Source organism: Bos indicus, chromosome 8 (assembly GCF_029378745.1).
Source record: "Bos indicus isolate NIAB-ARS_2022 breed Sahiwal x Tharparkar chromosome 8, NIAB-ARS_B.indTharparkar_mat_pri_1.0, whole genome shotgun sequence".
NCBI lineage: Eukaryota > Metazoa > Chordata > Mammalia > Artiodactyla > Bovidae > Bos > Bos indicus.
Window position 1 is genome coordinate 99,588,961 of NC_091767.1, and position 22,678 is coordinate 99,611,638.

General features: G+C 46.5%; 1 protein-coding gene across 7 annotated transcripts in view; it reads left to right on the top strand.

Annotated features, from left to right (window-relative positions):
* The window catches only part of PALM2AKAP2 (PALM2 and AKAP2 fusion), a 517,050-nt gene that overhangs the window by 468,170 nt on the left and 26,202 nt on the right, over positions 1 to 22,678 (top strand). For all 7 annotated transcript variants that reach the window (XM_070795255.1, XM_070795256.1, XM_070795257.1 and 4 more), the window contains one exon: positions 14,172 to 16,572. In XM_070795255.1, the coding sequence (XP_070651356.1) occupies positions 14,172 to 16,572 (2,401 nt within the window). The remainder of the gene's footprint in view (positions 1 to 14,171; positions 16,573 to 22,678) is intronic.

The following is a 22,678-nucleotide window of genomic DNA, read 5'->3' on the forward strand; positions in this document are numbered from 1 at the left end:
AATTTGCTTTTTAATTCTTCCCCTTTGATTCTTAGCCTACTTGCTGGGTCTGCTCCATCCTGAACTGCCACGGGTGCCTTCCAGGGGACAGAGCCCTGCCTCATGGGTGGGATTTGTGGATTCCAGCCAGATCTCTGTTCCCAACCAGCTGTGTGACCTGGGGGAGGGTGTGACTCCTGAGGCTGAGGCCCGCCCCTTGGTGGAATGGGTGAGGATCTCCACCTTGCAGCTGGTCAAAGGAGGGTAGAGAGAAATTATGTGAGCGTGTGTGACCCAGGGCGGCCCCCAGGAGGCGGGCAGTAGACCTTCGCTGAGTGACGATCGCAGTAGCATTGATGACCTTCCCACCCCAGCTGCTCGGTCCTCACAAATTGCACTTTGCTTCCCAGCCAACCAGGACCAAGTTTCCAAAGCGATTCCTTGCTCCCAGTGCAGGGCACCTCAGAGACTAAAACAGATCAGGCTACAGCAGCTGGAGAATTAAACTGGCAGTGCAGTTTGTTTTCATAAACTCAGAAAACCACCCCCAAACATGGAGTCTGTGATGCGAGGGAGGAGGATGGACATGTAGCCTCGAAGTGTAGATACTGCTGAATTCTGCTCTGTCCCTTCCCATCAGGAGACACTCCCCACCCACCCATCTCGCTGCCTCTAGAATCATCCCCTGCTAACAACTCAGGTGACTGCATTTGTAATTTTGTGGTCTCCATCTAGCTTGCCAACTTCATTTCTCCCTCTGCCTCTGAGAACAAACCATTTTTTCTGGAGCATCTTGCAACAGAGCATTTTTCCTAATTTTACCATATTTTTGCAGCCAGAGGGAGGGGTATGTGGTGTGTACCAATGTGAGTGATGCATGTGCATATGTGTGTGTGCACAGGTGTGTGTATGTGTGAGCATGGGTATTGCTTTGCTGGGCCTGTTGTGACAGCAGACCACAAAGTGGGCAGCTGAAGCAACAAATTTATTGTTGCACAGTTTGGAGACAAGACATGTCAAACCAAGGTGTTGGTGGAGTTGGTTTCTTCGAGGGCTATAGGGAAGGCTTGTTCAAACCCCTCTTCTTGGTTGACGGACCCCTGTCGTCTCTCCCGGCCGCTTCATATTCTTTCTAGGCGTGCCTCTGTGTCTAAAGCTCTTCTTTTTATAAGGACACTAGTCACACTGGATTAGGGTCCACCTGAATGACATTACTTGACTTGATAACCTCTGTAAAGACCTTTGAAGTAGTTTGAGGTCCTGCACGTTAAGACTTCTGGAGAAGGCAATGGCACCCCACTCCAGTACTCTTTCTTGCCTGGAAGATCCCATGGACGGAGGAGCTTGGTGGGCTGCAGTCCATGGGGTCGCTAAGAGTCGGACACGACTTCACTTTCACTTTCACTTTTCACTTTCATGCATTGGAGGAGGAAATGGCAACCCACTCCAGTGTTCTTGCCTGGAGAATCCCAAGGACTGGGGAGCCTGGTGGGCTGCCGTCTATGGGGTCGCACAGAGTCGGACACGACTGAAGTGACTTAGCAGCAGCAGCAGCATGTTAGGACGTCAACTTACGAAGTTGGGTTTGAGGGAACCCAATTCAACTCATAACAATGTGCATGTATATCTGTGTGTTTGTGTAATAAACCATGACATCTCAAACTCCAGTCAAGAATGTATCTGCTACTTAGGTACTAGCACTTTAAGAGCACATGCAGTACTCCCTGGTGGTACAATGGTTGAGAATCCGCCTGCCAGTGCAGGGGATATGGGTTTAATCCCAGTCCAGGAAGATTCCACATGCCCTGGAGCAACCAAGCCCGCACATCACAACCGCTGAAGCCCACTTGCTCTTGAAGCTGCAAGAGCACATATGATTTCCTCTTTTGCCAACACGGGAGATTTAAAACAATTTTTTACACACCTTGTGGGTATACTGGGGCAGGTGTGAGTATGTAGTGGGTCCTGGTACCACTCCTGCCTCTTGGCTCAAAATCACTTCTTCATGGAGGGCCGTGCCTTGCTGTCTCATTCCCGAGCAGAGCAGTGGCAATCTGGGTTTGGGATGTCCTCTCCACATTTTACTTTAGACCCTAAGTAGCATCTTTAAATGCATTTGGCCCTACAGTAGAACATTCCAGTTATTCCAAAGGGCATGGCAGCCTAACATCAGAGTTTCCATAGCATAGCGCTCCCTGGAGACTTGGGTATCACCCAGTCACCGAGAAACTCCCGGATATTTCTAAATAAAATTCAGCTCATTAAAAATGTCATGTGGATGTTGTAAACAGTTAAAGTACACTAAACATTAAGCTTCCCTGGTGGCTCAGAGGGTAACGTGTCTGCCTGTAATGCAGGAGACCCGGGTTCGATCCCTGGGTCGGGAAGATCCCCTGGAGAAGGAAATGGCAACCCACTCCAGTATTCTTGCCTGGAAAATCCCATGGACGGAGAAGCCTGATAGACTACAGTCCATGGGGTTGTAAAAAGTCGGACACGACTGAGCGACTTCACTTCATACACGTAGCTTCCTTGTCAAAAGAGACTGCCCGGGCTTCATCCACGCTGGTGACTCCTTCCCAGACTTGTGTTCCCGGGAGAGTCGCAGGGATCTTCGATGCTGACCTGCCACCGTCTTTGGACTGTTCGCTGCTTCACCAGGGTGGCTGCTCCCAAACTGACCCCAAATAGATGGCCCCACGGGACTATACTTGATATCTGTCCTCCTCTTTCTATTTAGTTCACTGTGAATCTCTGTGCTCTTTGTCTCTTCTAAAATCTTAACGGAAGAAAATGAGTTCTGCATGGCCCTGATAGCCCTGGGATTCTGATTGACTTTCCAGTCAGCCAAAACCCTAAATTATGCCCCAGGCTTTCCAGGTTAACCCAGGGTTCTGGGTGACCAGGCGAGTGGAAACTCGTCCACCCTGAGGCAGTGCTGGGAACCACTCATTAACAAAGCATGAGCCTTAGTGTGTTGTGGTAAGGGTCTGCTTCTCTGGTGAAAGAGCAAGGGATGTATGTGAGGCAGCTGTGCCTCCCCAAGGCACACGTGGATCTTTTCTTTTTTTATTCGTGGCAGAAGATACTAGTTAGCCCTGAGAAAGGGGAAACCACTCCCCCTAGACATCCCATGAATTTAGCACTCATCCCTGTCTTCAAGTTCTGTCCCATTTCAACATGGGATATAATGTAACCACTGAAAATATATCAGACCCTGACCCTTAAAGGACATAGAAAGTGCTTGTGAGATAATGTGAAGTGAAAAAAAAATTTGGCTACAAGATTGCCTATAGTGTGGTCTCAACTCTATGAAATACCTATTTCTAAAAGGAGACTGCATGATTAGCTCCCTTCCTCTGAGTGGAGGGAAGATGAATGACTTTTATTTTCCAAATTTTCTACAGTGAGCATTTATTATTTTATACACACACATATAAACCCTAAAACGAAGTTGCTCAGTCATCCGACTCTTTGTGACCCCATGGACTGTAGCTTACGAGGTTCCTCCATCCATGGAATTTCCCAGGCAGGAATATTGGAGTGGGTTGCCATTTCCGTCTCAAACACACATACGTAAGCTGTCCTAAGAAGTTCCTCTAACTGGATGCAGTCTGTTTACCTGGATCTTCAGGATCTGTGAGTTTGTTGGGTTTTTTTTTGCTTTGCTGCCTTTAACATCACTGAGATATTCATTCCCTGCCTGCCCAAGGCCCATATCTAACTTTCCAAGAAGACAGCCCTAACTGGTTCCTTTGAGCATCACTAGCCTCCCACCTTCCCACTCAGCCCTGGACGCAGGGAGTGAACGAGCGCGGCCTCTGGCTGACTGGCTGCTGCCCTCCAGGCTCGGGCCAGCTAGGGAGGGGCCGGACCTCTTTGAAGGGGGTTAAAGTCCTTCTTTGTGTGAATGGCCTTTGAGGGAGCGGAGGGAGGGCCAGCCGTGACCTCACAGTCTTCTGTCAGGAGACTCAGAAGGAATTTGTCCAGCTTGAGCCAGGGCGCAGGAAACTGCCTGGAAAAAGAGGCAGTTCTGAGCGGGGACGTGTGAAGCGGGCACTCTGGGCAGGGTAAGCCGAGTCTGCTGACCTAACTTACTGTCCTTTGCTTTCTGATCTGCAAGGAGAGGGTTCCCTCGTGAGGCCAGAGTCTTTATGGAGGAGGCACTCAGGGCAGGGACTGCAGCGCTGTGCTGTGGACGCCTTTCCTGCTGGAGAGAGAGTGGGCAGCCGGGCTTGGACAGGAGACTTGCTCCTTTTCTGACTAATCTTGTCAGACTCCCAGCTTTCATGCTAACCGGCAGAGCAGGAGCTCCGCACCACACATACAGCGCGGGCAAAGGCGCACACCTCTTTGCCAGATAATGCTTTGAAGGTGGTGCATGAGTATGTGCCTGTGCATGCCTGAGTGTGTGTGTGTGTCCCCTTTTCCACATCAGAACCAAGTGGCCCACCAGTCCTGGTGACTGTTTATCTTGTTATTTAATCTACAAGCCCCCATTGCAGAATGTGGCACATTCATAGAGTGACTTGAGGCTTTGCGGGGGAACATGTATCCCCATATGCTTGGGACCCAGGGCTATGGGAAGAAAACTGCATCAGCTCTCTTCCTAAGTACAGGACTCATCCGTGGACAAAGAGTTAATCTCGAAAGCCTCTGGCACCGTTTGCTCCTGGCTCTGCGTTCACACTGTGGATTTTTTGCCGGGTCCACGGTGGAGCCCAGCTTTTGCTCTCTGCCATTACTGGTTGGCCAGGCCTGAATCCAAGATCCCGAACTATTTTAAAACTAAGAAGGACACAGCTAAGTTATACAGGACTAAAGCCAGGGACTTGCTTTCAGCAGAATCAGTTACCCTAGAAATTTCAGGCTGCAGGAGCCAGAGTTCCCTCTGTGGCCTTGACCTTGGTTTATTCTGGAGGTGGGGGACTGTTCTATGAGATAGTTTCAGAGTGAAAAGGGTCTTCTGTGGGAAGAGCATCTGAGGACTCCTTGATAAAGAGCTTGGAGTGTATCCCATCAAGGAAGAAGCAAAACTTGCCTTTCTTGGAGATGAAATAAGTCATCTCGCCTCATTCAGGGGAAATCTCCCAGTGCTTCTCAATCCCTTTGGTAGGGAATGGGTCTCCAAGTGACTGAAGAAAATAAGCCTTTCACTAGCTGCTGCAGAAGAGGCAACAGCTTCTTTCCTTGCCTCCTCCCATCACACCCCCATCACACATACACTTTTTCGTTTCTTTCAGAGAGAGCCCAAGCTGTAAATGTGTTCATCAAATCACACCTTAACATCTTCCAGATGTGCAGCCTGACATCTGAGCCACTGACTTTTCAGCAGGGTGAAGGGGATGCTATTAATAGGGCAGGCTGCAGTCGTGGGGAGATTCCCCTTACATTACAAAGGGACCACTTCTTTATCAGGATTGCCATCGAGTCAAGACATAGCCCAGCCTTGTTTCCAATGGAAGGGGGTTCCAGAAGTGTTTTCGTGCCGTCGTCTGCAAGCCTGGACCTGAGACCTGAGCCAGAGAGAATAGCAGGAGGGTGATTGCTAAGTTGACCAAGACCATAGAAGCTCTCAGAAAGAAAAGCTGAGCCTGTAGGAACAGAAAGTTCTTTTTAGGACTGTCAGAGTCACATTTAGCCATAATGGCTTCATGGCAGGAGGTCAGTGGAAGGGGGTGGGGTGGGGGGAGGAAACCCTAGAGGCAGAGTTAGTATTAGCCCTCTCTATTAGGGGTCATGTCATTATCCCTGAGCCCATCCAGTCTAAATTTAGCTGTAAGTACCCTGGAATGCTGGGGGTCTTAGATCTGCCTCTTGTCAGCCAGGAGCTGGGTCTCTGGCCTCCTTGGGGAGTGGCCCGCCTCCTGGCTTCCCACGGTCAACACCAGCCTGTAAGCCTTTGGTGTTACAGGCCGGAAGACGCTCTGCTGGGGTGGGGTGGGGCGAGAGGAAGTTCTGCCTGGGACTGGAATGCGGTCCAGGTTAACTCCGGGGTCGCGCCCCTCCACTTCCTGGCCCAGAAGCCTGGAGCCCAACCCAGGAAGCAAGCCATCCTCAGACATTCCCACTCTCTGTACCTTCACAGGGGTGGGTGGAAGGGGCCACTCAGAGTCCCAGCGGCTTCTCTAGTTGGGGTGGGGGTGGGAGAGGAGGTGCAGGCCAGCTACTGAGGAACCCTGGTGCTCCCAGCTTCCTTCATCCGTTCTCAGCCTGCCCCATCTGCCACCTTGAACAGACCAGGCGGTTTCCTTCTAGTTACTGTTGTAGCACTCTCTCCACTTGTTGTCTCTGCTATCTTTATGTGAATCTGTCCTCTCTCTCTGTCTGCAAGGCTGTAAGCTCCCTGCTGCAGCGTGAGGTGCACTCCAGAGCCCTAGGGTCCTCCCAGGGCCCTGGCACATGGCTTGTCACTCTACAGGTTCTCAGGATGCGCCGCAGAGATCCACTATTACCTCTTCAGCCTCTGTGCTCCCCTTCCACGCTCCTTGGGTTCCCTTGGGCTTCGGTCTGTCTCCCCTAGACCTCCCGACTGGTGCTCCACCCCATGCCTCCACAGCTGATGAACCTCAGCAGCCCCGGGTGGACATCTTCCCAGTGTCTGGGCATCATCCCCCTGCCAGGTCGCACCCTCTCCTCCCATTTGCCATCCTGATGGAAACTTTAGCCAGAAAATAAAGAGTCCTGAATAAACCATTAACAACAGCCACTCATGGCCTATGGAACACAGCAGTTGTGCCCTGTGTCTTAAAAACTCGACTTAGGAAAGAGAGGCAGGACAAGAAAAGGAAACAGATGCCCTCTGGTTTCACAGCCACGAGGAAGTTTTTCTTCGTACTGTGCCCCTCTTCCTAGGCCAAGAATGAGTTCATACTTTTGGTGGAACTTTAAAGTAACTAGATTAAAGGATCAGGTCACTAATTACCTGGGGAAATGTGTTTCTAATTTAAATACCGTGGCTTTAGTAGGAAGTAATCTGGGTTATTCAGAGCAGAGAAACCTGCTTGTGCAGCAGGCGGCTGATGTTTGAATGAATTTGGGTCACACAGTGCATTTAGGCTAGGAGCCTGGGAAGCTGGTGACAGATCTCGTTAACAGTAGAGTGTTGTGTTAGTTGCTCAGTCGTGTCCAACTCTTTGCGACCCCATGGACCGTAGGCTGCCAGGCTCCTCTGTCCATAGCATTCTCTGTCCATGGGATTCTCTAGGCAAGAATATTAGAGTGGGTTGCCACTCCCTTCTCCAGGGGATCTTCCCAACCCAGGGATCGAACCCAGGTCTTCTGCATTGCAGGGGGGTTCTTTACCGTCTGAGCCACCAGGGAAGCTCAAGAGTAGGGTAGGGAGGTAGAGAAGTGACAAGCACACCAGACTGGGGAAGTGAGTAGAAGCATCTACTTCTCACTTGACCTTGTAGCAAAGGACACCTTTCTGGCGTCCCCCTGGGCCCAGCCAGATCTGCTAAGGAAGATGCATTGCCTTCACAAGTTCTTTCTGTGCCTGATGCCCCCAGCCACAGGCCCAGGTAGGTGTCCTGGGAAGAAAGAGCACACAGTCATCCGTGGCCTAACTGAGCAGGCCGCAGGGCCCTGGTGTATCCTCTCTGCAAATCAAATGGCTCCTAGCACCTCACCTGTGCTGCTAACTGGTGCTGGGGACAAGTCGCAGCCTTGTCCACCGCCATGACTGTGATGTGGGATTTCAAGTTTTGCCTCTGGATGGCATCACAGGAAGCAGAGGACCCGCCGCAGAGGCCAGATCCGCACACTGAGCAGGAGGTCCGCATCCCCAACTCTATCCAGAGGGTCCTGCAGGTAGAGCAGAAGACAGGAACTGAAACTTAGGTCTCCAGGGCATCTGGTTGGTTTTGAAAGGGGTCCTCGACTTGTGAAGCCCAGTTGTATACTGTGACTTCTAGAGATTCAAGTGTGCAAACCATCAGCCCGAAAGTCACGCAAATGATCTTCAGATCCATACACCTTCATAAGACTTCCCTTGTCATTTTGGAAGCTTCCAGTCATGGAGAACACCTTTTGAGGTACTGGGATAGAATTCAGAAGAACTGACCTTCCTTCAGGTCCTGGCTGTGCCATTTATTAGCCAGGGGATCCTGGGACAATCTCTCTAAACCTCTTTTTTTGGTTTTAATTTTTACTTTTTTAAATTATGAAAGTGTGATAACACATTTATATGAGACTTAGAAAATACAGAACAAAGTTACATATAGTTCCACTATGTGCATGCATGCATTGTCGCTTCAGTCATGTGCTACCCTCTGGACTGTAGCCCGCCAGGCTCCTCTGTCCATGGGATTCTCCAGGCAAGACACTGGAGTGGGTCGCCACGCCCTCCTCCAGGGGATCTTGGAACCTACATCTCTTATGTCTCCTGCATTGGCAGATGAGTTCTTTACCACTAGCACCACCTGGAAATTAATTGGGAGTTTCAATATCAAACTCTCAAAAATTAATAGGATGAATATACAGAGAAGTAGAAGGATATATAATACACTTGATCTAAACCTTTTATTCTCGCCTTAATTATGCCAATTAGCACAAGCCTCAGGGGCCCTTTGGAGAAGGCAAAGGCACCCCACTCCAGTACTCTTACCTGGAAAATCCCATGGATGGAGGAGCCTGGTAGGCAGCAGTCCATGGGGTCGCTAAGAGTCGGACATGACTGAGCGGCTTCACTTTCACTTTTCACTTTCATGCATTGGAGAAGAAAATAGCAACCCACTCCAGTGTTCTTGCCTGGAGAATCCCAGGGACGGGGGAGCCTGGTGGGCTGCCATCTATGGGGTTGCACAGCGTCAAACATAACTGAAATGACTTAGCAGCAAGGGGCCCTTGGGAGTTAAAGAGAGCTAAACTGGAGGAGAGCAGGTGCCTATGGAACGTGGGATTTCTGATTAGATCCTGGCTGACCATTCTTGGCGTATGTGTTCCAGATTAGGGTGTCTGCTCCTGGAATGTAATTTAAGCTAACTTCAGACATACACACACACAGCTATATTATATTGTGTCTGCCTGAGTATTTTAAAGTAAATTGTAGACATCCTGACCAGCTGTTAGCTATTCTGGGAAACCAGGAGGCCAGCAGGGCAGGCAGATATTACATGCCAGATTGTTAGGTCTCCACCTAGAGATGCGATCCCCCTCCACCTGGGGAAATTCGATCCTTGGGTTGGGAAGATCCCCTGAGGAGAAATGGCAACCCACTCCAGTATTCTTGCCTGAGGAATCCCATGGACAGAGGAGCCTGGCAAGCTATAGTCCATGGGGGTCAAAAAGAGTCAGAACTGAGTGACTGAGCACACAGGTACACATGCGTACTCTATTTCAGAAAAGCTTAACAGTCCATTTAATGAATGTTCATTTTATCTGAATTTGGAGTCAGGCTAACCTTATCTGAAGCATGGAGAAAATTCTGGTCTTATCTTCAAAGGGAGCAGTGAGTATTTATTGGTTTAAATATGACATCATTTAATTGCATCAACCCACTCCAGTGTTCTTGCCTGGAGAATCCCAGGGACGGGGGGAGCCTGGTGGGCTGCGGTCTATGGGGTCACACAGAGTCGGACATGACTGAAGCGAATTAGCAGCAGCAGCAGCAGCAATGACATCAAACCCAGACTCCTGCCAGATCCTTGCATAGAGGGGTTCCTAGGCCACTTCCACTCACCTGGTACAATGATGTGGTGGCTTTGATCACATCAGGCCATCCAGCACAAAGGTAAATTCTGCCTGCTGAGACAGAACTCAGGAATTTGCTCTTTGGTTATAATTGTTCCCTAACTTTACAAAAACTCAGGAACTCTGAGGCAGACCTAAGCCAGCAATGCTGAGTTGTTTATCTCTTTAAGGACTCCTGCCCTAATTAGGGTTTAGAACTCTGCTCCCTGAGATAGATAGAATCAAGTCTCAGGAAGAATTTTCTGAATTTGTGGAAAGGAGCTGAGGCCTCATGTAACTAACAGGAAGGAGAGCCTCTTTCCTGTTTACACTCCACAGTGTCTAGATTTCTGTGGACAGTATTGGAAAGCAGTCACCTCAGATTACACTGAGACTCCAAATTTGCCTGTAATTAGCATTTTTTAAATGTTTGCCACATCTCAGACATAACTGGTGAGACTCATTATTTCCAACTCAAGGCTAAAGCTGTTTAGTTTTGTTTTTGATATTGCAAAAATGTACTGTCAAATGATGTTCTCAAGATATTTAAACTTTTGAATTGGGACAGTTGTTGCTAGTTCAGAATATATCCTTGGAAAAAGGATAGAGTTTTTAAAGTTCTTAAAAAAAAAAAAAAGAAGCTGTAGAGCATCTGCTCCTTCATTATCTGATGTGAGAACCATGAAGCATCCAGGAGAAGGGGATGATGCTGACAAAGTATTCCTGGGGATGCTGTGGAGACAGGCTTAGTTACTCCAATCTCTGTGATCAGCAACAAGAGGTTAATATAGGCAAGTGTTTCGCTTCACCTGACCAGACTAAGTAAACCCCAAAATAGATTTATGACTTCCTAGGAAGTATGGGAAATCCAGTTTTTGTTAAGAAAAGGGTGTTGTCTCCTGGAACTTATTGTTGCTGCTAATTTCATCATGGCCCTAAAGAATAAGCCTCCTGCATTTTAAATGAATGAATCCATGACTAACTGAACTATAGAATTAATTACATGCCTTTCTGCTTCTTTCAATGTCACAGTGCCCTTTTTCTTGTCATGTCAACTATTGTAAAGTGTTTTCTGTTTCAGTAGAGCAATATTTTTCACCATATTTCAGTCCCAGCAGCTTCCTACTATTTTCCTACCTATTTTCCCTCCCCAAAGCCAAAGGGATAGAAGGAAAGCTCTACTTACTCCCATGAAAATATTAGCAGTGAATCATTGGCCAAATGAAGCCGCAGGTGGGAGCGTCATGGCAGTCTGATTTTCACCATAGCAGTACTGTGTCTCTTTTTGTTGCTCAGCTTTCCATAGAGCAGGCTAATTTTGACCTAGGTTTTCCTGACGTTTGAATGGCAGCCAATAAGTTTCACGCATTCAAATTTCCTGTAATTCTTAAATGACGTAGAAGTTACTGACAATCTCTTTAACAGAAGAATGTTTAATTAATGTTCTTTAAAGGACAGTAGCAGTTGTCTTTGTCATGTCTTTTTAGTTCATTCTAAAGGGTGGCTCAGTGGTAAAGCATCTGCCTGCTAATGCAGGAGACACAGGAGATACAGGTTTGATCCCTGGATTGGGATGATCTCCTGTAGGAGGAAATGGCAACCCACTACAGTATTCTTGCCTTGGAGAATCTCATGGACAGAGGAACCTGCTGGGCTACAGTCCATGGGTTCACAAAGAATCAGATAGGACTGAGTGAGTGAGCTAAGATAAAAGAGCCACTAGTTAACGGTGGTCCCAAATAAAATAAAGATCAGATCAGATCAGTCGCTCAGTCGTGTCCGACTCTTTGCGACCCCATGAATTGCAGCACGCCAGGCCTCCCTGTCCATCACCAACTCCCGGAGTTCACTCAGACTCACGTCCATCGAGTCAGTGATGCCATCCAGCCATCTCATCCTCTGTTGTCCCCTTCTCCTCTTGTCCCCAATCCCTCCCAGCATCTGAGTCTTTTCCAATGAGTCAACTCTTCGCATGAGATGGCCAAAGTACTGGAGTTTCAGCTTTAGCATCATTCCTTCCAAAGAAATCCCAGGGCTGATCACCTTCAGAATGGACTGGTTGGATCTCCTTGCAGTCCAAGTGACTCTCAAGAGTCTTCTCCAACACCACAGTTCAAAAGCATCAATTCTTCAGCGCTCAGCCTTCTTCACAGTCCAACTCTCACATCCGTACATGACCACAGGAAAAACCATAGCCTTGACTAGACGAACCTTTGTTGGCAAAGTAATGTCTCTGCTTTTCAATATGCTATCTAGGTTGGTCATAACTTTCCTTCCAAGGAGTGTCTTTTAATTTCATGGCTGCAGTCACCATCTTAGTGATTTTGGAGCCCAGAAAAATAAAGTCTGACACTGTTTCCACTGTTTCCCCATCTATTTCCCATGAAGTGATGGCACCGGATGCCATGATCTTCGTTTTCTGAATGTTGAGCTTTTTAAGCCAACTTTTTCACTCTCCTCTTTCACTTTCATCAAGAGGCTTTTTAGTTCCTCTTCACTTTCTGCCATAAGGGTGGTGTCATCTGCATATCTGAGGTTATTGATATTTCTCCCAGCAATCTTGATTCCAGCTTGTGTTTCTTCCAGCCCAGCATTTCTCATGATGTACTCTGCATATAAGTTAAGTAAACAGGGTGACAATATACAGCCTTGACGTACTCCTTTTCCTATTTGGAACCAATCTGTTGTTCCATGTCCAGTTCTAACTGTTGCTTCCTGGCCTATATACAAATTTCTCAAGAGGCAGGTCAGGTGGTCTGGTATTCCCATGTCTTTCAGAATTTTCCACAGTTTATTGTGATCCACACAGTCAAAGGCTTTGGCATAGTCAATAAAGCAGAAATACATGTTTTTCTGGAACTCTCTTGCTTTTTCCATGATCCAGCGGATGTTGGCAATTTGATCTCTGGTTCCTCTGCCTTTTCTAAAACCAGCTTGAACATCAGCAAGTTCACGGTTCACATATTGCTGAAGAGAATTTTGAGCATTACTTTACTAGCGTGTGAGATGAGTGCAATTGTGCGGTAGTAGAGATTATAAATCTTAAGTATCAGACTTTGACAAAGACCAGATCAAGAGTGGAAGGTCCTTTGAGACCAGAAGGTTTTGACAAAGAAGGAATATTTATTATTATTGTCTATTATTGAAGAAGGAATACATATTATTTGATTGATTAAGTGTAAAGAAGAAGGTGGGAAACAGTGAAGGAAACCCTCCTCAGTTTGTGGATAACCTTCCAGTTCCTGGTTGACCAGTGAGAGTTTCTGAACATTCTGACAGCAATGCAGAGCATATGGCGTGAACTTCCATGTTTTTCTAGGTATTATGAACAAATCCATACTCATCACTTTTCTTGAAAGAATTCTGAAATTAATCCACTGAGGATTATCCCAGGTGGTGTTTTAATAGTATGTTCTAAATCTTTAATGTTTAAATAAAAAATTATATAATATTGCAATTTGCACTGTATTATATCCATAATAGCAGGTACCCTCTAGACCTAAGACGTGAAACAGAGCTGACAAAAGTATTAGTGAAATACTTGAGGGAACTCAAATTAAGCTCACAACTTACCGCTGCATTTTCTGAGATAAACCAGAGACCTTTGGCATGAAAAAATATGATCCTACAGTTTGAAAATTAATCTTAACTAATGCCAAATAAACTGACATGCAATAGATAACTAATGAAAAACATGATACATGTAAAAACATTAAAAAAGATAGTTTTCTTATTTAATCACAAAATTGGAGCTGTCACATATAAAGCATTTTAGGAACTAGATGGGAGGTGGTGTTGTCTAGCCTTTCAAAGCAACATTCACTCCTTAACTAAGGAGCATTGTTTTGATGTTGTTCCAGGGAATAGAACTGTGTGAGTCAGTGGCTTTGGTTCTGTGTTTATAATGCACATGGTCAATTTCAGCCATGCAGTGGGATACGGTAGCTCTCAAGGGGCCATTGAAGAGATTTACTGTTTTCCAGTATTTTATTTTGGAAAAATTTTCCTAAAAGTTTCCTGTCTACAGAATAATTGCATTACATCTGGCAGAGAATCATGTTTTCAAGATTGGTTCCTGCAAAAGGGCCTTCTTTTTTATAGCTGGGGACATTACAAATAGTTCTATTAACATTTCTACAGAAAATCTGCCATGAAATATTTTGAAAAGTTGTGGTACAATTGATACTTAATCTCTTCCACTTCAGAAATTATTTGAGCAATGTCATCAGATGATCCAAATCCCAGTTTACTTTTAAATGTAAAAATGGAACTAGCATTTAATTAAAATTTTATGGACACCAAGTAAGCAAAATGGAATCTGTAAAATTAAGAAAGTTTAGGTACTTGTTACTGTAACAAAATGAATATATGAAGGCCTTTTTAGAAGAGAAACCTTTATTCAAAAGATTCTGCCATTGTTGTTCAGTTTTCCTTCCAGTTAATTATCAGCTCATGTCTGAGGTTCACATCCATAAGCAATGAGGTCGTTAACTCTGATTTCTGTTTTCTCTTTATTCCAGAAGCCTCCCGAGCTTTCTGAGGATGATACCCGGCTAAAACACGAGAGAGACAACTGTAGTGCCAAAGCCCTGGAATCTATCACCAGCTCTCTTCCCCCAGATCACAAGAACATGGAAATTGAGGTCTCTGTTGCAGAATGTAAGAGTGTTACCGGAATCACCTCGACTCCACATTCCATGGACCACCCCTCCCCTTTCTACTCAACCCCCCACAATGGCCTCCTTGCTGATCACCACGAATCTCTGGATAATGACGTGGCCAGAGAGATCCGATATCTAGACGAGGTGCTGGAGGCCAACTGCTGTGATTCTGCTGTGGACGGAACCTACAACGGCACATCCTCCCCGGAGCCTGGAGCAGCCATCTTGGCCGGAAGCCCAAGTCCGCCCACCCCCGCGGCTGTCCAGCCGGAAGTCACCGAGACGGCAGCTGGCAGACAGGCTCCTCCGCACCTGGAGCTCCATCAAAGCGACTCTGACACCATGGCCGAGGGTAGAAGAGCCAACGGCCACCCCCCTGAGCAGCCCCGAGACGTACTGGGGGACAGCCTGCAGGTGCCCGTGAGCCCCAGCTCCTCCACCAGCTCACGGTGCTCCTCCCGGGACGGGGAGGTAACGCTCACCACGCTCAAGAAGGAAGCCAAGTTTGAGCTGCGTGCCTTCCACGAGGACAAGAAGCCCTCCAAGCTCTTCGAGGACGACGAGAGTGAGAAAGAACAGTACCGTGTCAGGAAAGTGAGGCCTTCAGAAGAGATGCTGGAGCTGGAAAAGGAGAGGCGGGAACTCATCCGGAGTCAGGCCGTGAAGAAGAACCCTGGTATCGCCGCGAAATGGTGGAACCCTCCGCAGGAGAAGACCATCGAGGAGCAACTGGATGAGGAACATCTGGAGTCGCACAAAAAGTACAAGGAGCGCAAGGAGAGGAGGGCGCAGCAGGAGCAACTGCTGATGCAACAGCAGCAGCAGCAGCCCCCACCACAGCTCTGCACGGCCCCCGCACCCTCACGGGAGCATCCCTCTGTGACTGACCACCCAAAGGAGGACATCGTCACGGAGCAGATAGACTTCTCCGCGGCGCGCAAACAGTTCCAGCAGATGGAGAATTCCAGGCAGACAGTGGCCAGGGGCCAGAGTACACCCAGGCTCTTCTCCATCAAGCCCTTCTACAAACCTCTGGGGTCCATCAACTCAGACAAGACACTGACCATCTCCAGACCAGCTTCTGTCGGGGCACCTCCTGAAGACTCCTCAGCAGCCAAGGGGCAGAAAGCCCACTGTGCCCCAGAGAGTCAGTCTTCTGGAGGAGGGGGCCAGGGCAGCACAGCTCCCCAGGGAAAGGAAGGGCCGTACAGTGAGCCCTCTAAACGTGGGCCCTTATCCAAACTCTGGGCAGAGGATGGTGAGTTCACGAGTGCTCGGGCCGTCCTCACCGTGGTCAAGGATGACGACCCTGGGATCTTGGATCAGTTTTCAAGGTCAGTCAATGTCTCTTTGACTCAAGAGGAGCTGGACTCTGGTTTGGATGAGCTGTCGGTGAGATCCCAGGATACCACCGTCCTGGAGACCCTGTCCAATGACTTCAGCATGGACAATATCAGCGACAGTGGGGCCTCCAATGAGACAACCAATGCCCTGCAGGAGAATTCACTGGCCGATTTTTCTCTGCCCCAGACTCCCCAGACTGACAACCCCTCAGAGGGCCGAGGAGAAGGGGTCTCCAAGTCATTCAGTGATCATGGTTTCTATTCCCCTTTGTCCACACTGGGAGACTCTGCGTCAGTTGATGACCCCTTGGAATATCAGGCTGGTCTCCTGGTGCAGAATGCCATTCAACAAGCCATCGCCGAGCAAATAGACAGAGCTGGGTCTGAAACCACCAAGGGTGGAGCAGAACAACAAGGACCTCAAGTAAGTCAAGAGAAAGCTGGCCCCAGGGCTCCCAGCTCAGAGAAGCCTCAGAGCATGTTTGAACCACCTCAGGTGTCCTCCCCTGTTCAAGAGAAAAGGGATGTATTGCCAAAGATTCTGTCTACTGAAGACAGGGTGCTCAGGGAAAGGGGGCCCTCCCAGCCACTGCCAGCGGTACAGCCCAGTGGCCCAATAAACATGGAGGAGACCAGGCCGGAAGGGAGCTACTTCAGCAAGTACTCGGAAGCGGCTGAGTTGAGAAGCACAGCCTCGCTCCTGGCCACTCAAGAGTCTGATGTAATGGTTGGGCCCTTCAAGCTGAGGTCCAGAAAGCAGCGGACTTTGTCCATGATTGAAGAAGAGATCCGAGCAGCCCAGGAAAGGGAAGAGGAGCTGAAGCGGCAGAGGCAAGTCTTGCAGAGTACCCAGAGCCCCAAGGCAAAGAATGCCCCATCACTGCCCTCCCGAGCATCGTGCTACAAAACTGCTCCAGGTAAGTGAAGTGTCGCAGGCCAGAGACAGATGCTGCAGAAATCGGTGTTGTTGATTCCAGCTTACAGCGTGGAGCCACCTCTGTGCGTGGCTATCTCAGTGTCATGGAGACACTGGTCCAGGGATCCCAGTGTTCAGAGGCACACAATGGGGATGTCAGAGTGTCTTCTGGAAGACCCTTGAGCCTGGATGGTGTTCGCCGTTGCCCAGAAGGTGTAATGGCTCCTTTCTTGTCCTTCTGCTCTGGCCTTCCTGTAATATGGAGAGTTGTTCTTTGTTTATTGTTCTCTCTTGGTTGAGCTAGGCTGTGTGTGGTGCCGACCTAGAGTCGGCTGTCGTGTGGACTGTGTTGACATCAGTAACTTGACCCTCTGTATCTGCAGTTAAATCAAGCCTATCTGGTTTGGGAATGTCTTCTCCTAACCCCTTCTGGATGCTGAGTCTCTTCCCAGCAATGACAGTTATGGGTTGGTATTGCAGATTGACGCATAGAAGATGTTTCTGTCCATCTTCTGTATAATGGGATTTGTCTTTCCTTAAATCACCATAAAGCAATTACTTTGGAATCAAGGTCATCATATCTATTTGTGTTCTGTGACGCTTTTGGAGAAGTTGAGTTCTCTATGTCAAAGACAAGCCTCTAATCTCCTCCCATTGCTTGGACAGTTCCCTATCTTGAATATTTTGTATAGATGGTTGATGTTAATTTCAGTGATAACTATTGTTGTTACCATTATGGATAACAGTGTGACCAGTAATTTTTATTTCCCATTTGGATATGATGTTACTTGGGGAACCGCACATCCTGCCACAGAGAAGGGCTGCTCAAAGTGTGGTCTGAGCTCATTTATGACTATTCTTGGTCCATGCTAAGCTCAGTCCAGACATTGGTAAAGAGTTTGAAAACTCTTGGAGCAATTTGATACTGTCTTCAAATCCAAGTGTAGGATTTTGTGTTTTTTTTTAAAGTATTGGTCCATAATGGACAGGGCAGAAAAACTATTCCTTCACTGGAGAGAATTTCAGAAGTGTTGCCTTGCCATATAATTACTGTATTTAGCTTGGTCTATTCAGACCTTGGGCTTCCCAGGTCTATTCAGACCTTGGGTTTCCCACGTAGCTCAGTCGATAAAGAATCTGCCCGCAATGCTTGAGACCTGGGTTCGATTCCTGGGTCAGGAACATCCCCTGGAGAAGGAAATGGCAATCCACTCCAGTATTCTTGCTTGGAAAATCCCAGGGACAGAGGAGGCTGGCAGGCTACAGTCCATAGGGTTGCAAGAGTCGTACATGACTTAGCACTATCTTTCTCCTTTTCTTCTTCTTCCAGACCTTAATCCCATCTTGATTCCTTAATCAAGATCAAATCTATAATGACACAAGTTAACTCTTTCCATATTAACCTTTAAATTTTGAAACAATCTCGAAGCTAAAGGAAAGTCCCCTAGTGAAGTACCAATATAGTTTTTATTTAGAAATGTATAAGAGTAAGCTGCCAACATGATGCTCAGTCACCCCCAGTTTTGTAGAATGTCCCTCAGTTTGGGTTTGTCAGATATTTTCACGTGATTATGTTTGGGTTATGCATCTTGGGTAGGAATAACACAGAACTGATGCTTATTCTCACAGTATTCAATCAGGTAGGATATCGTGTCAGTTTGTCCCATTACAGAGGCAGATGTTAACTTTTTTCACTTAATACTGATTTTGATGGCTTGATTGAAGGAGTGTTTGCCAGGCTTCTACATAGTAAAATTACTTTTTCTTTTTATGATTAACAAATATTCTGTGGGGAAATACTTTGGTGCTCTGTATGTAATCTTCATCCCTCTCTATAATAGATGGTCTCATGGATTCCTGTTATATTTAGTAGGTTATAATCCATTTCTGTTATTATTTTTATCCTTAACTACTCAAATATAGTTCATAGGAGCCCTTTCAAGCTCACTTTAGTGCCCTTTTGACATGTCTCCATTATTTGGGCATATCTTTACTTTCTGGTGCTGCAAAATGTTTCAGTCTCATCTTGTACTTTCCTAACCCTGGAATCAGCCCTTTCAATAAAGAGCATTAGTTGTTGTTAGTGGAGAATGGTGGTATTTTTAGTGGTATTTAGAAACCAAGATCTGGGTGCTTGGTGTGCTCACTGCTATTAGATAGGCACTGCTCCCAGGCACTCTCAATGGTCAGAAGTCTATCTGTTGATATATCAGTTAATTGATCTGTCTACCTACCTACCTATCTTACCTACCTATCTACCTACCTACTGAAAACCATGACCTCACCCTGATACCTGTAATTTTAATCTAATACCACATGGTTCATCTTCTCTCTTTGCAGATTTGTAACCTTCTCCTTGGCAACAAGATACCTGGTTCCTATTATTCTTCATTTATCTATTATTTGATCAGTTCCCCCCTGTGGAACCAATCCACTGTTTTCCTCACCAAACATCGACTCCAGAATCACTTTTTAGGTAGACACTGCTGTCCCCTGCGCGTTCCTCACCCATCTTGGACCCCAACACCCTATATTGGGTCACCCGTCTCCCTGCCCACCTTGCTCTGGCTCCCACACACCACTCTGGGCCACTGTGGCTCCTCCCCCGCTCCTTGCAGAAACCTGTCTCAATCAGCCCCACCTAATGGCTTTTGGACTAAATTGTTCAGGAAGGAAAGGGGAGGGAGCAGGAAGAGGAATAGCATGGTGACTCTCCTGATATGTTTCTTAATTCCTTCAAGTTACGGGGTAATAGGCAACTGAGTGAGTGAGTGAGGCACAGAAGACTTTCAGGGGAGGTTTTTTGGTCTCTGCTTAATGGTGACTTGCTGGCTTTCCCTAAAGGTCCTTACTTGTCAAGTTCACTTCAAATTCTTGTGGGCTGGCTTGGCACAGAAATGCAGTTGGGCATTCTATATGGTATTCTGGAAAAAGGTTTGGTACCACTGAATTCAGCCCAGTCTGGGGAGCCTACCATCACAAGGGTGTGATTGTAAAGGACCTCCATAAGAGCCTGCAGTCTCACTAATAGAGGAAGTCTTTGCAGGCACCTCAGCAACTTCTGCTCACATGGCAGGCAGATTCCATGGCTCTGATCAGTTACAGCTGTCCCACTTACCTAGGACCTTCTGTACATTGCATATGCTCAGTGGTATTTTCAATTTTCTCCTCTCCACCTCTTAACTGAACCCCTTACCATATTGCTTCCATATTTTTCTAGCACACAAACAAAAATTAAGATATTTCAACACTTTCCTGACCTGCTGTGGTTTGTCAGGCTTCCCGCCAGACTTTTAAACAAGACAGAATCCTAAGGTATGCCCCCTGCAGCCCCATGTTGATTTCTTTATACTTCCGCCTATGCTAATGTTAATCTCCTCCCTCCATATTCCATCCCCACAGGGTTGATTCCTGCTCCTTACCATTAGTAAAATGGTAATTCATCCCTGCAAGCTTGCTTGGGTCTGTGTGTCACACTGAGCACAGTCATGATAATGACCTGTTTTGCAGCTCATTTCTTCATGTTTATCTCTAGAGCCCTGAAAGTAGATGGCAGGACTTCCCCAGAATTACAACATGGACTGAAAGAAACGCAATGCAAAAGGCAAAAAAAAAATGCAAAAGGCAATTTTTTTCTATCCATGCCTGGAAATGTTCAGATTATTGTTTGGCCAGCCAGCTTCTTAATTTGTGATCAGGAAGGAGGCTGACACATCACTCTGAGCCACCAAACTGGACCATTCATGGTGAGGATCAGAACTGTTGGTTCCAGTTTTGGTTTTGTGAATGGAGATGTTGCCGAGTCCCTACTCTACTACTCTATGTTTCATGCCATTAGAGGGGATTCAGCCAGTTCATTGCATGACTCATAGTGACAATTTGATACTAAGTGATGAAAAATACACTTTTTAACATCTATAGTAGAAATTAGGCTGGTGACATGTTGGAATCCTAAAATCTTAAGGCAAGTAAAATTCACTGAGAGCCAAAATGTGATAAGGAAAGAGAAGTGCTTTCCAAATATTTCCCCGGGTGTTGAAAAGATACTTGTTATTGCATTTGGTTCTCTTCCCTTTTGAGACTGGAGGATGATGGGATTCTGTTTTCAAAAGTATGTAGTCATTTTCAAAGACGAATTATTAGGAGAAATTTTATGGAAATTTAATCTCATTGGTTCTTATGTAATTTTTTTATTTAAAGCTTTTTTTCTTTTTTAATATGGACTATTTTTCAAGTCTTTTGAATTTGTTACAATATCATTTCTGTGTTGCGAGTCGGGGGTGGGTTGGCCATGAGGCCTATAGAATCTAGCTCCTCAACCAGAGATGGAGCTCCCACCCCCTGCATTGGAAGTCAAAGTCTTAACCACTGGACTTCTAGGAAAGTCCCTCTAATGTGATTTTTAAAGGAAGAAGAGTTTAAATAGAGTTTGTGTGGCATTTGTTCATACAGAAATGAAAAAGGCAGATAAAGTCCCCACCATCAGGGAACTTAGTTCGGTAATAGAAGAAGCCAACAAAGATAACTGTTTCATCACAGAGGAGCGTGGAGACCTGTGTTAGCATGGGCCAGGAAGACCACCTTATGGGGAGGGTAACGAAAGTCTTCCTTTCTCTCGAAACTATCATCTAAGCTTTGAACTGAAGGCGTGGAAGTTTTGTTCAGGGAAAGGGAAAGGATGTTCCAGTCACAAGGAAGGGCCCTTAGAGAGGCCCCAAAGGAAGAGCACATTTGAGGTACTTAAATAAAGTTAGGGTGGGTTAAAGGAAGAGATATAAAACAAAACAAAAGAAAGTTGATTTGGAGCCAGACGGTGAAGAGCTATGTGAATCATGCTAAAGGTTTTAGATTTTACACTTTATCCTGTGGTCAGTGGTAAGCCAGGGAGGACTTTTCAAAGGGGTGATTATCTCCACACCGCTAAAGCTATCCTGCCTTCATCCGGGAATTGATGGATTTTAAAAGTCATTCCGCTCTCCCGAGTCTGTCCCACGGGCTTCTTTTCTACGTAGGTCTAAAGGCCTGCCACCATTTTGACGAGTGCCCTGGGTTATAATAGAAGCTATGCTCCCAAGATGTGGGATGGTACTTAGAGAATAAAGGAAGCTCTTCAGCAGGTACTCAACCTCCACACTGCCGTAAAACACCCTTGAGGAATGAGTTTGGGAGGGAAACCCAAACATTGTACTCAAGTTACAATCTAGACCTTTTCAAAATGTCTTTTCATAGGAAGGGTGTCAACGGACAGTTCTCTCTTTAGCGCTGTGTCTATTATTAGATATCCTGATTACACTTCCCAGTTCTTGGCAGGCCAGAGAAACCCAGTTAGTTAGGTGATGATTAGCATAGTTTTTTGAACTAGTTTGCATTTTCATGCCAGGTGTTGAATTGATTTACCAAGTCAGACAGTTTGCCCAGTAGGACATTCTGGATAGCGGTCAAGGCAAAGATATGAATATTGAGTCCCATAACTTGTCTGTTGAGGTCTTTTAATATGTGGAAAGATGTAATAGTTATACACCTTATAAAAATAAAATTTCCAAGGGTATTTTTTTACTTCTGTGGTCAGTTTGAATTAAGATTGCCTGTGTGATTATCATATTATTATAAAGTTTTTGGACTGGGTACTTTTCTTTTCCCTTCATTATCTTCCACTGTCACAAAGAAAATGTCCTAGGCGGAAAAAAGTATTTATATCAGCACAGTATTCAGACAGCAGAGCTTGGTGGCCTCGTTCCACGATAAACAGCTGGATTAGGTTGAGTCTCACTTGTTGCTGTTCAGTTGTGAAGTCATGTCTCTTTGACTACAGTGCTCCAGGCTTCCCTGTCCATCACTATCTCCTGGAGTTGCTCAAATTCACGTCCATTGGGTTGGTGATGCTATCTAACTGTCTCATCCTCTGCTGCCCTCTCTTCTCCTGCTCCCAATGTTTCCCAGCATGAGTCTTTTCCAATGAGTTGACTGTACACATCAGGTGGCCAGAGTATTGGAGCTTCAGCATCAGTCCTTCCACTGAATATTCAGGGTTGATTTCCTTTAGGATTGACTTCTTTGATCTCCTTGTATGAGTCTCACTTGAGATGCCCCCAGTCCTCCACAGAGTA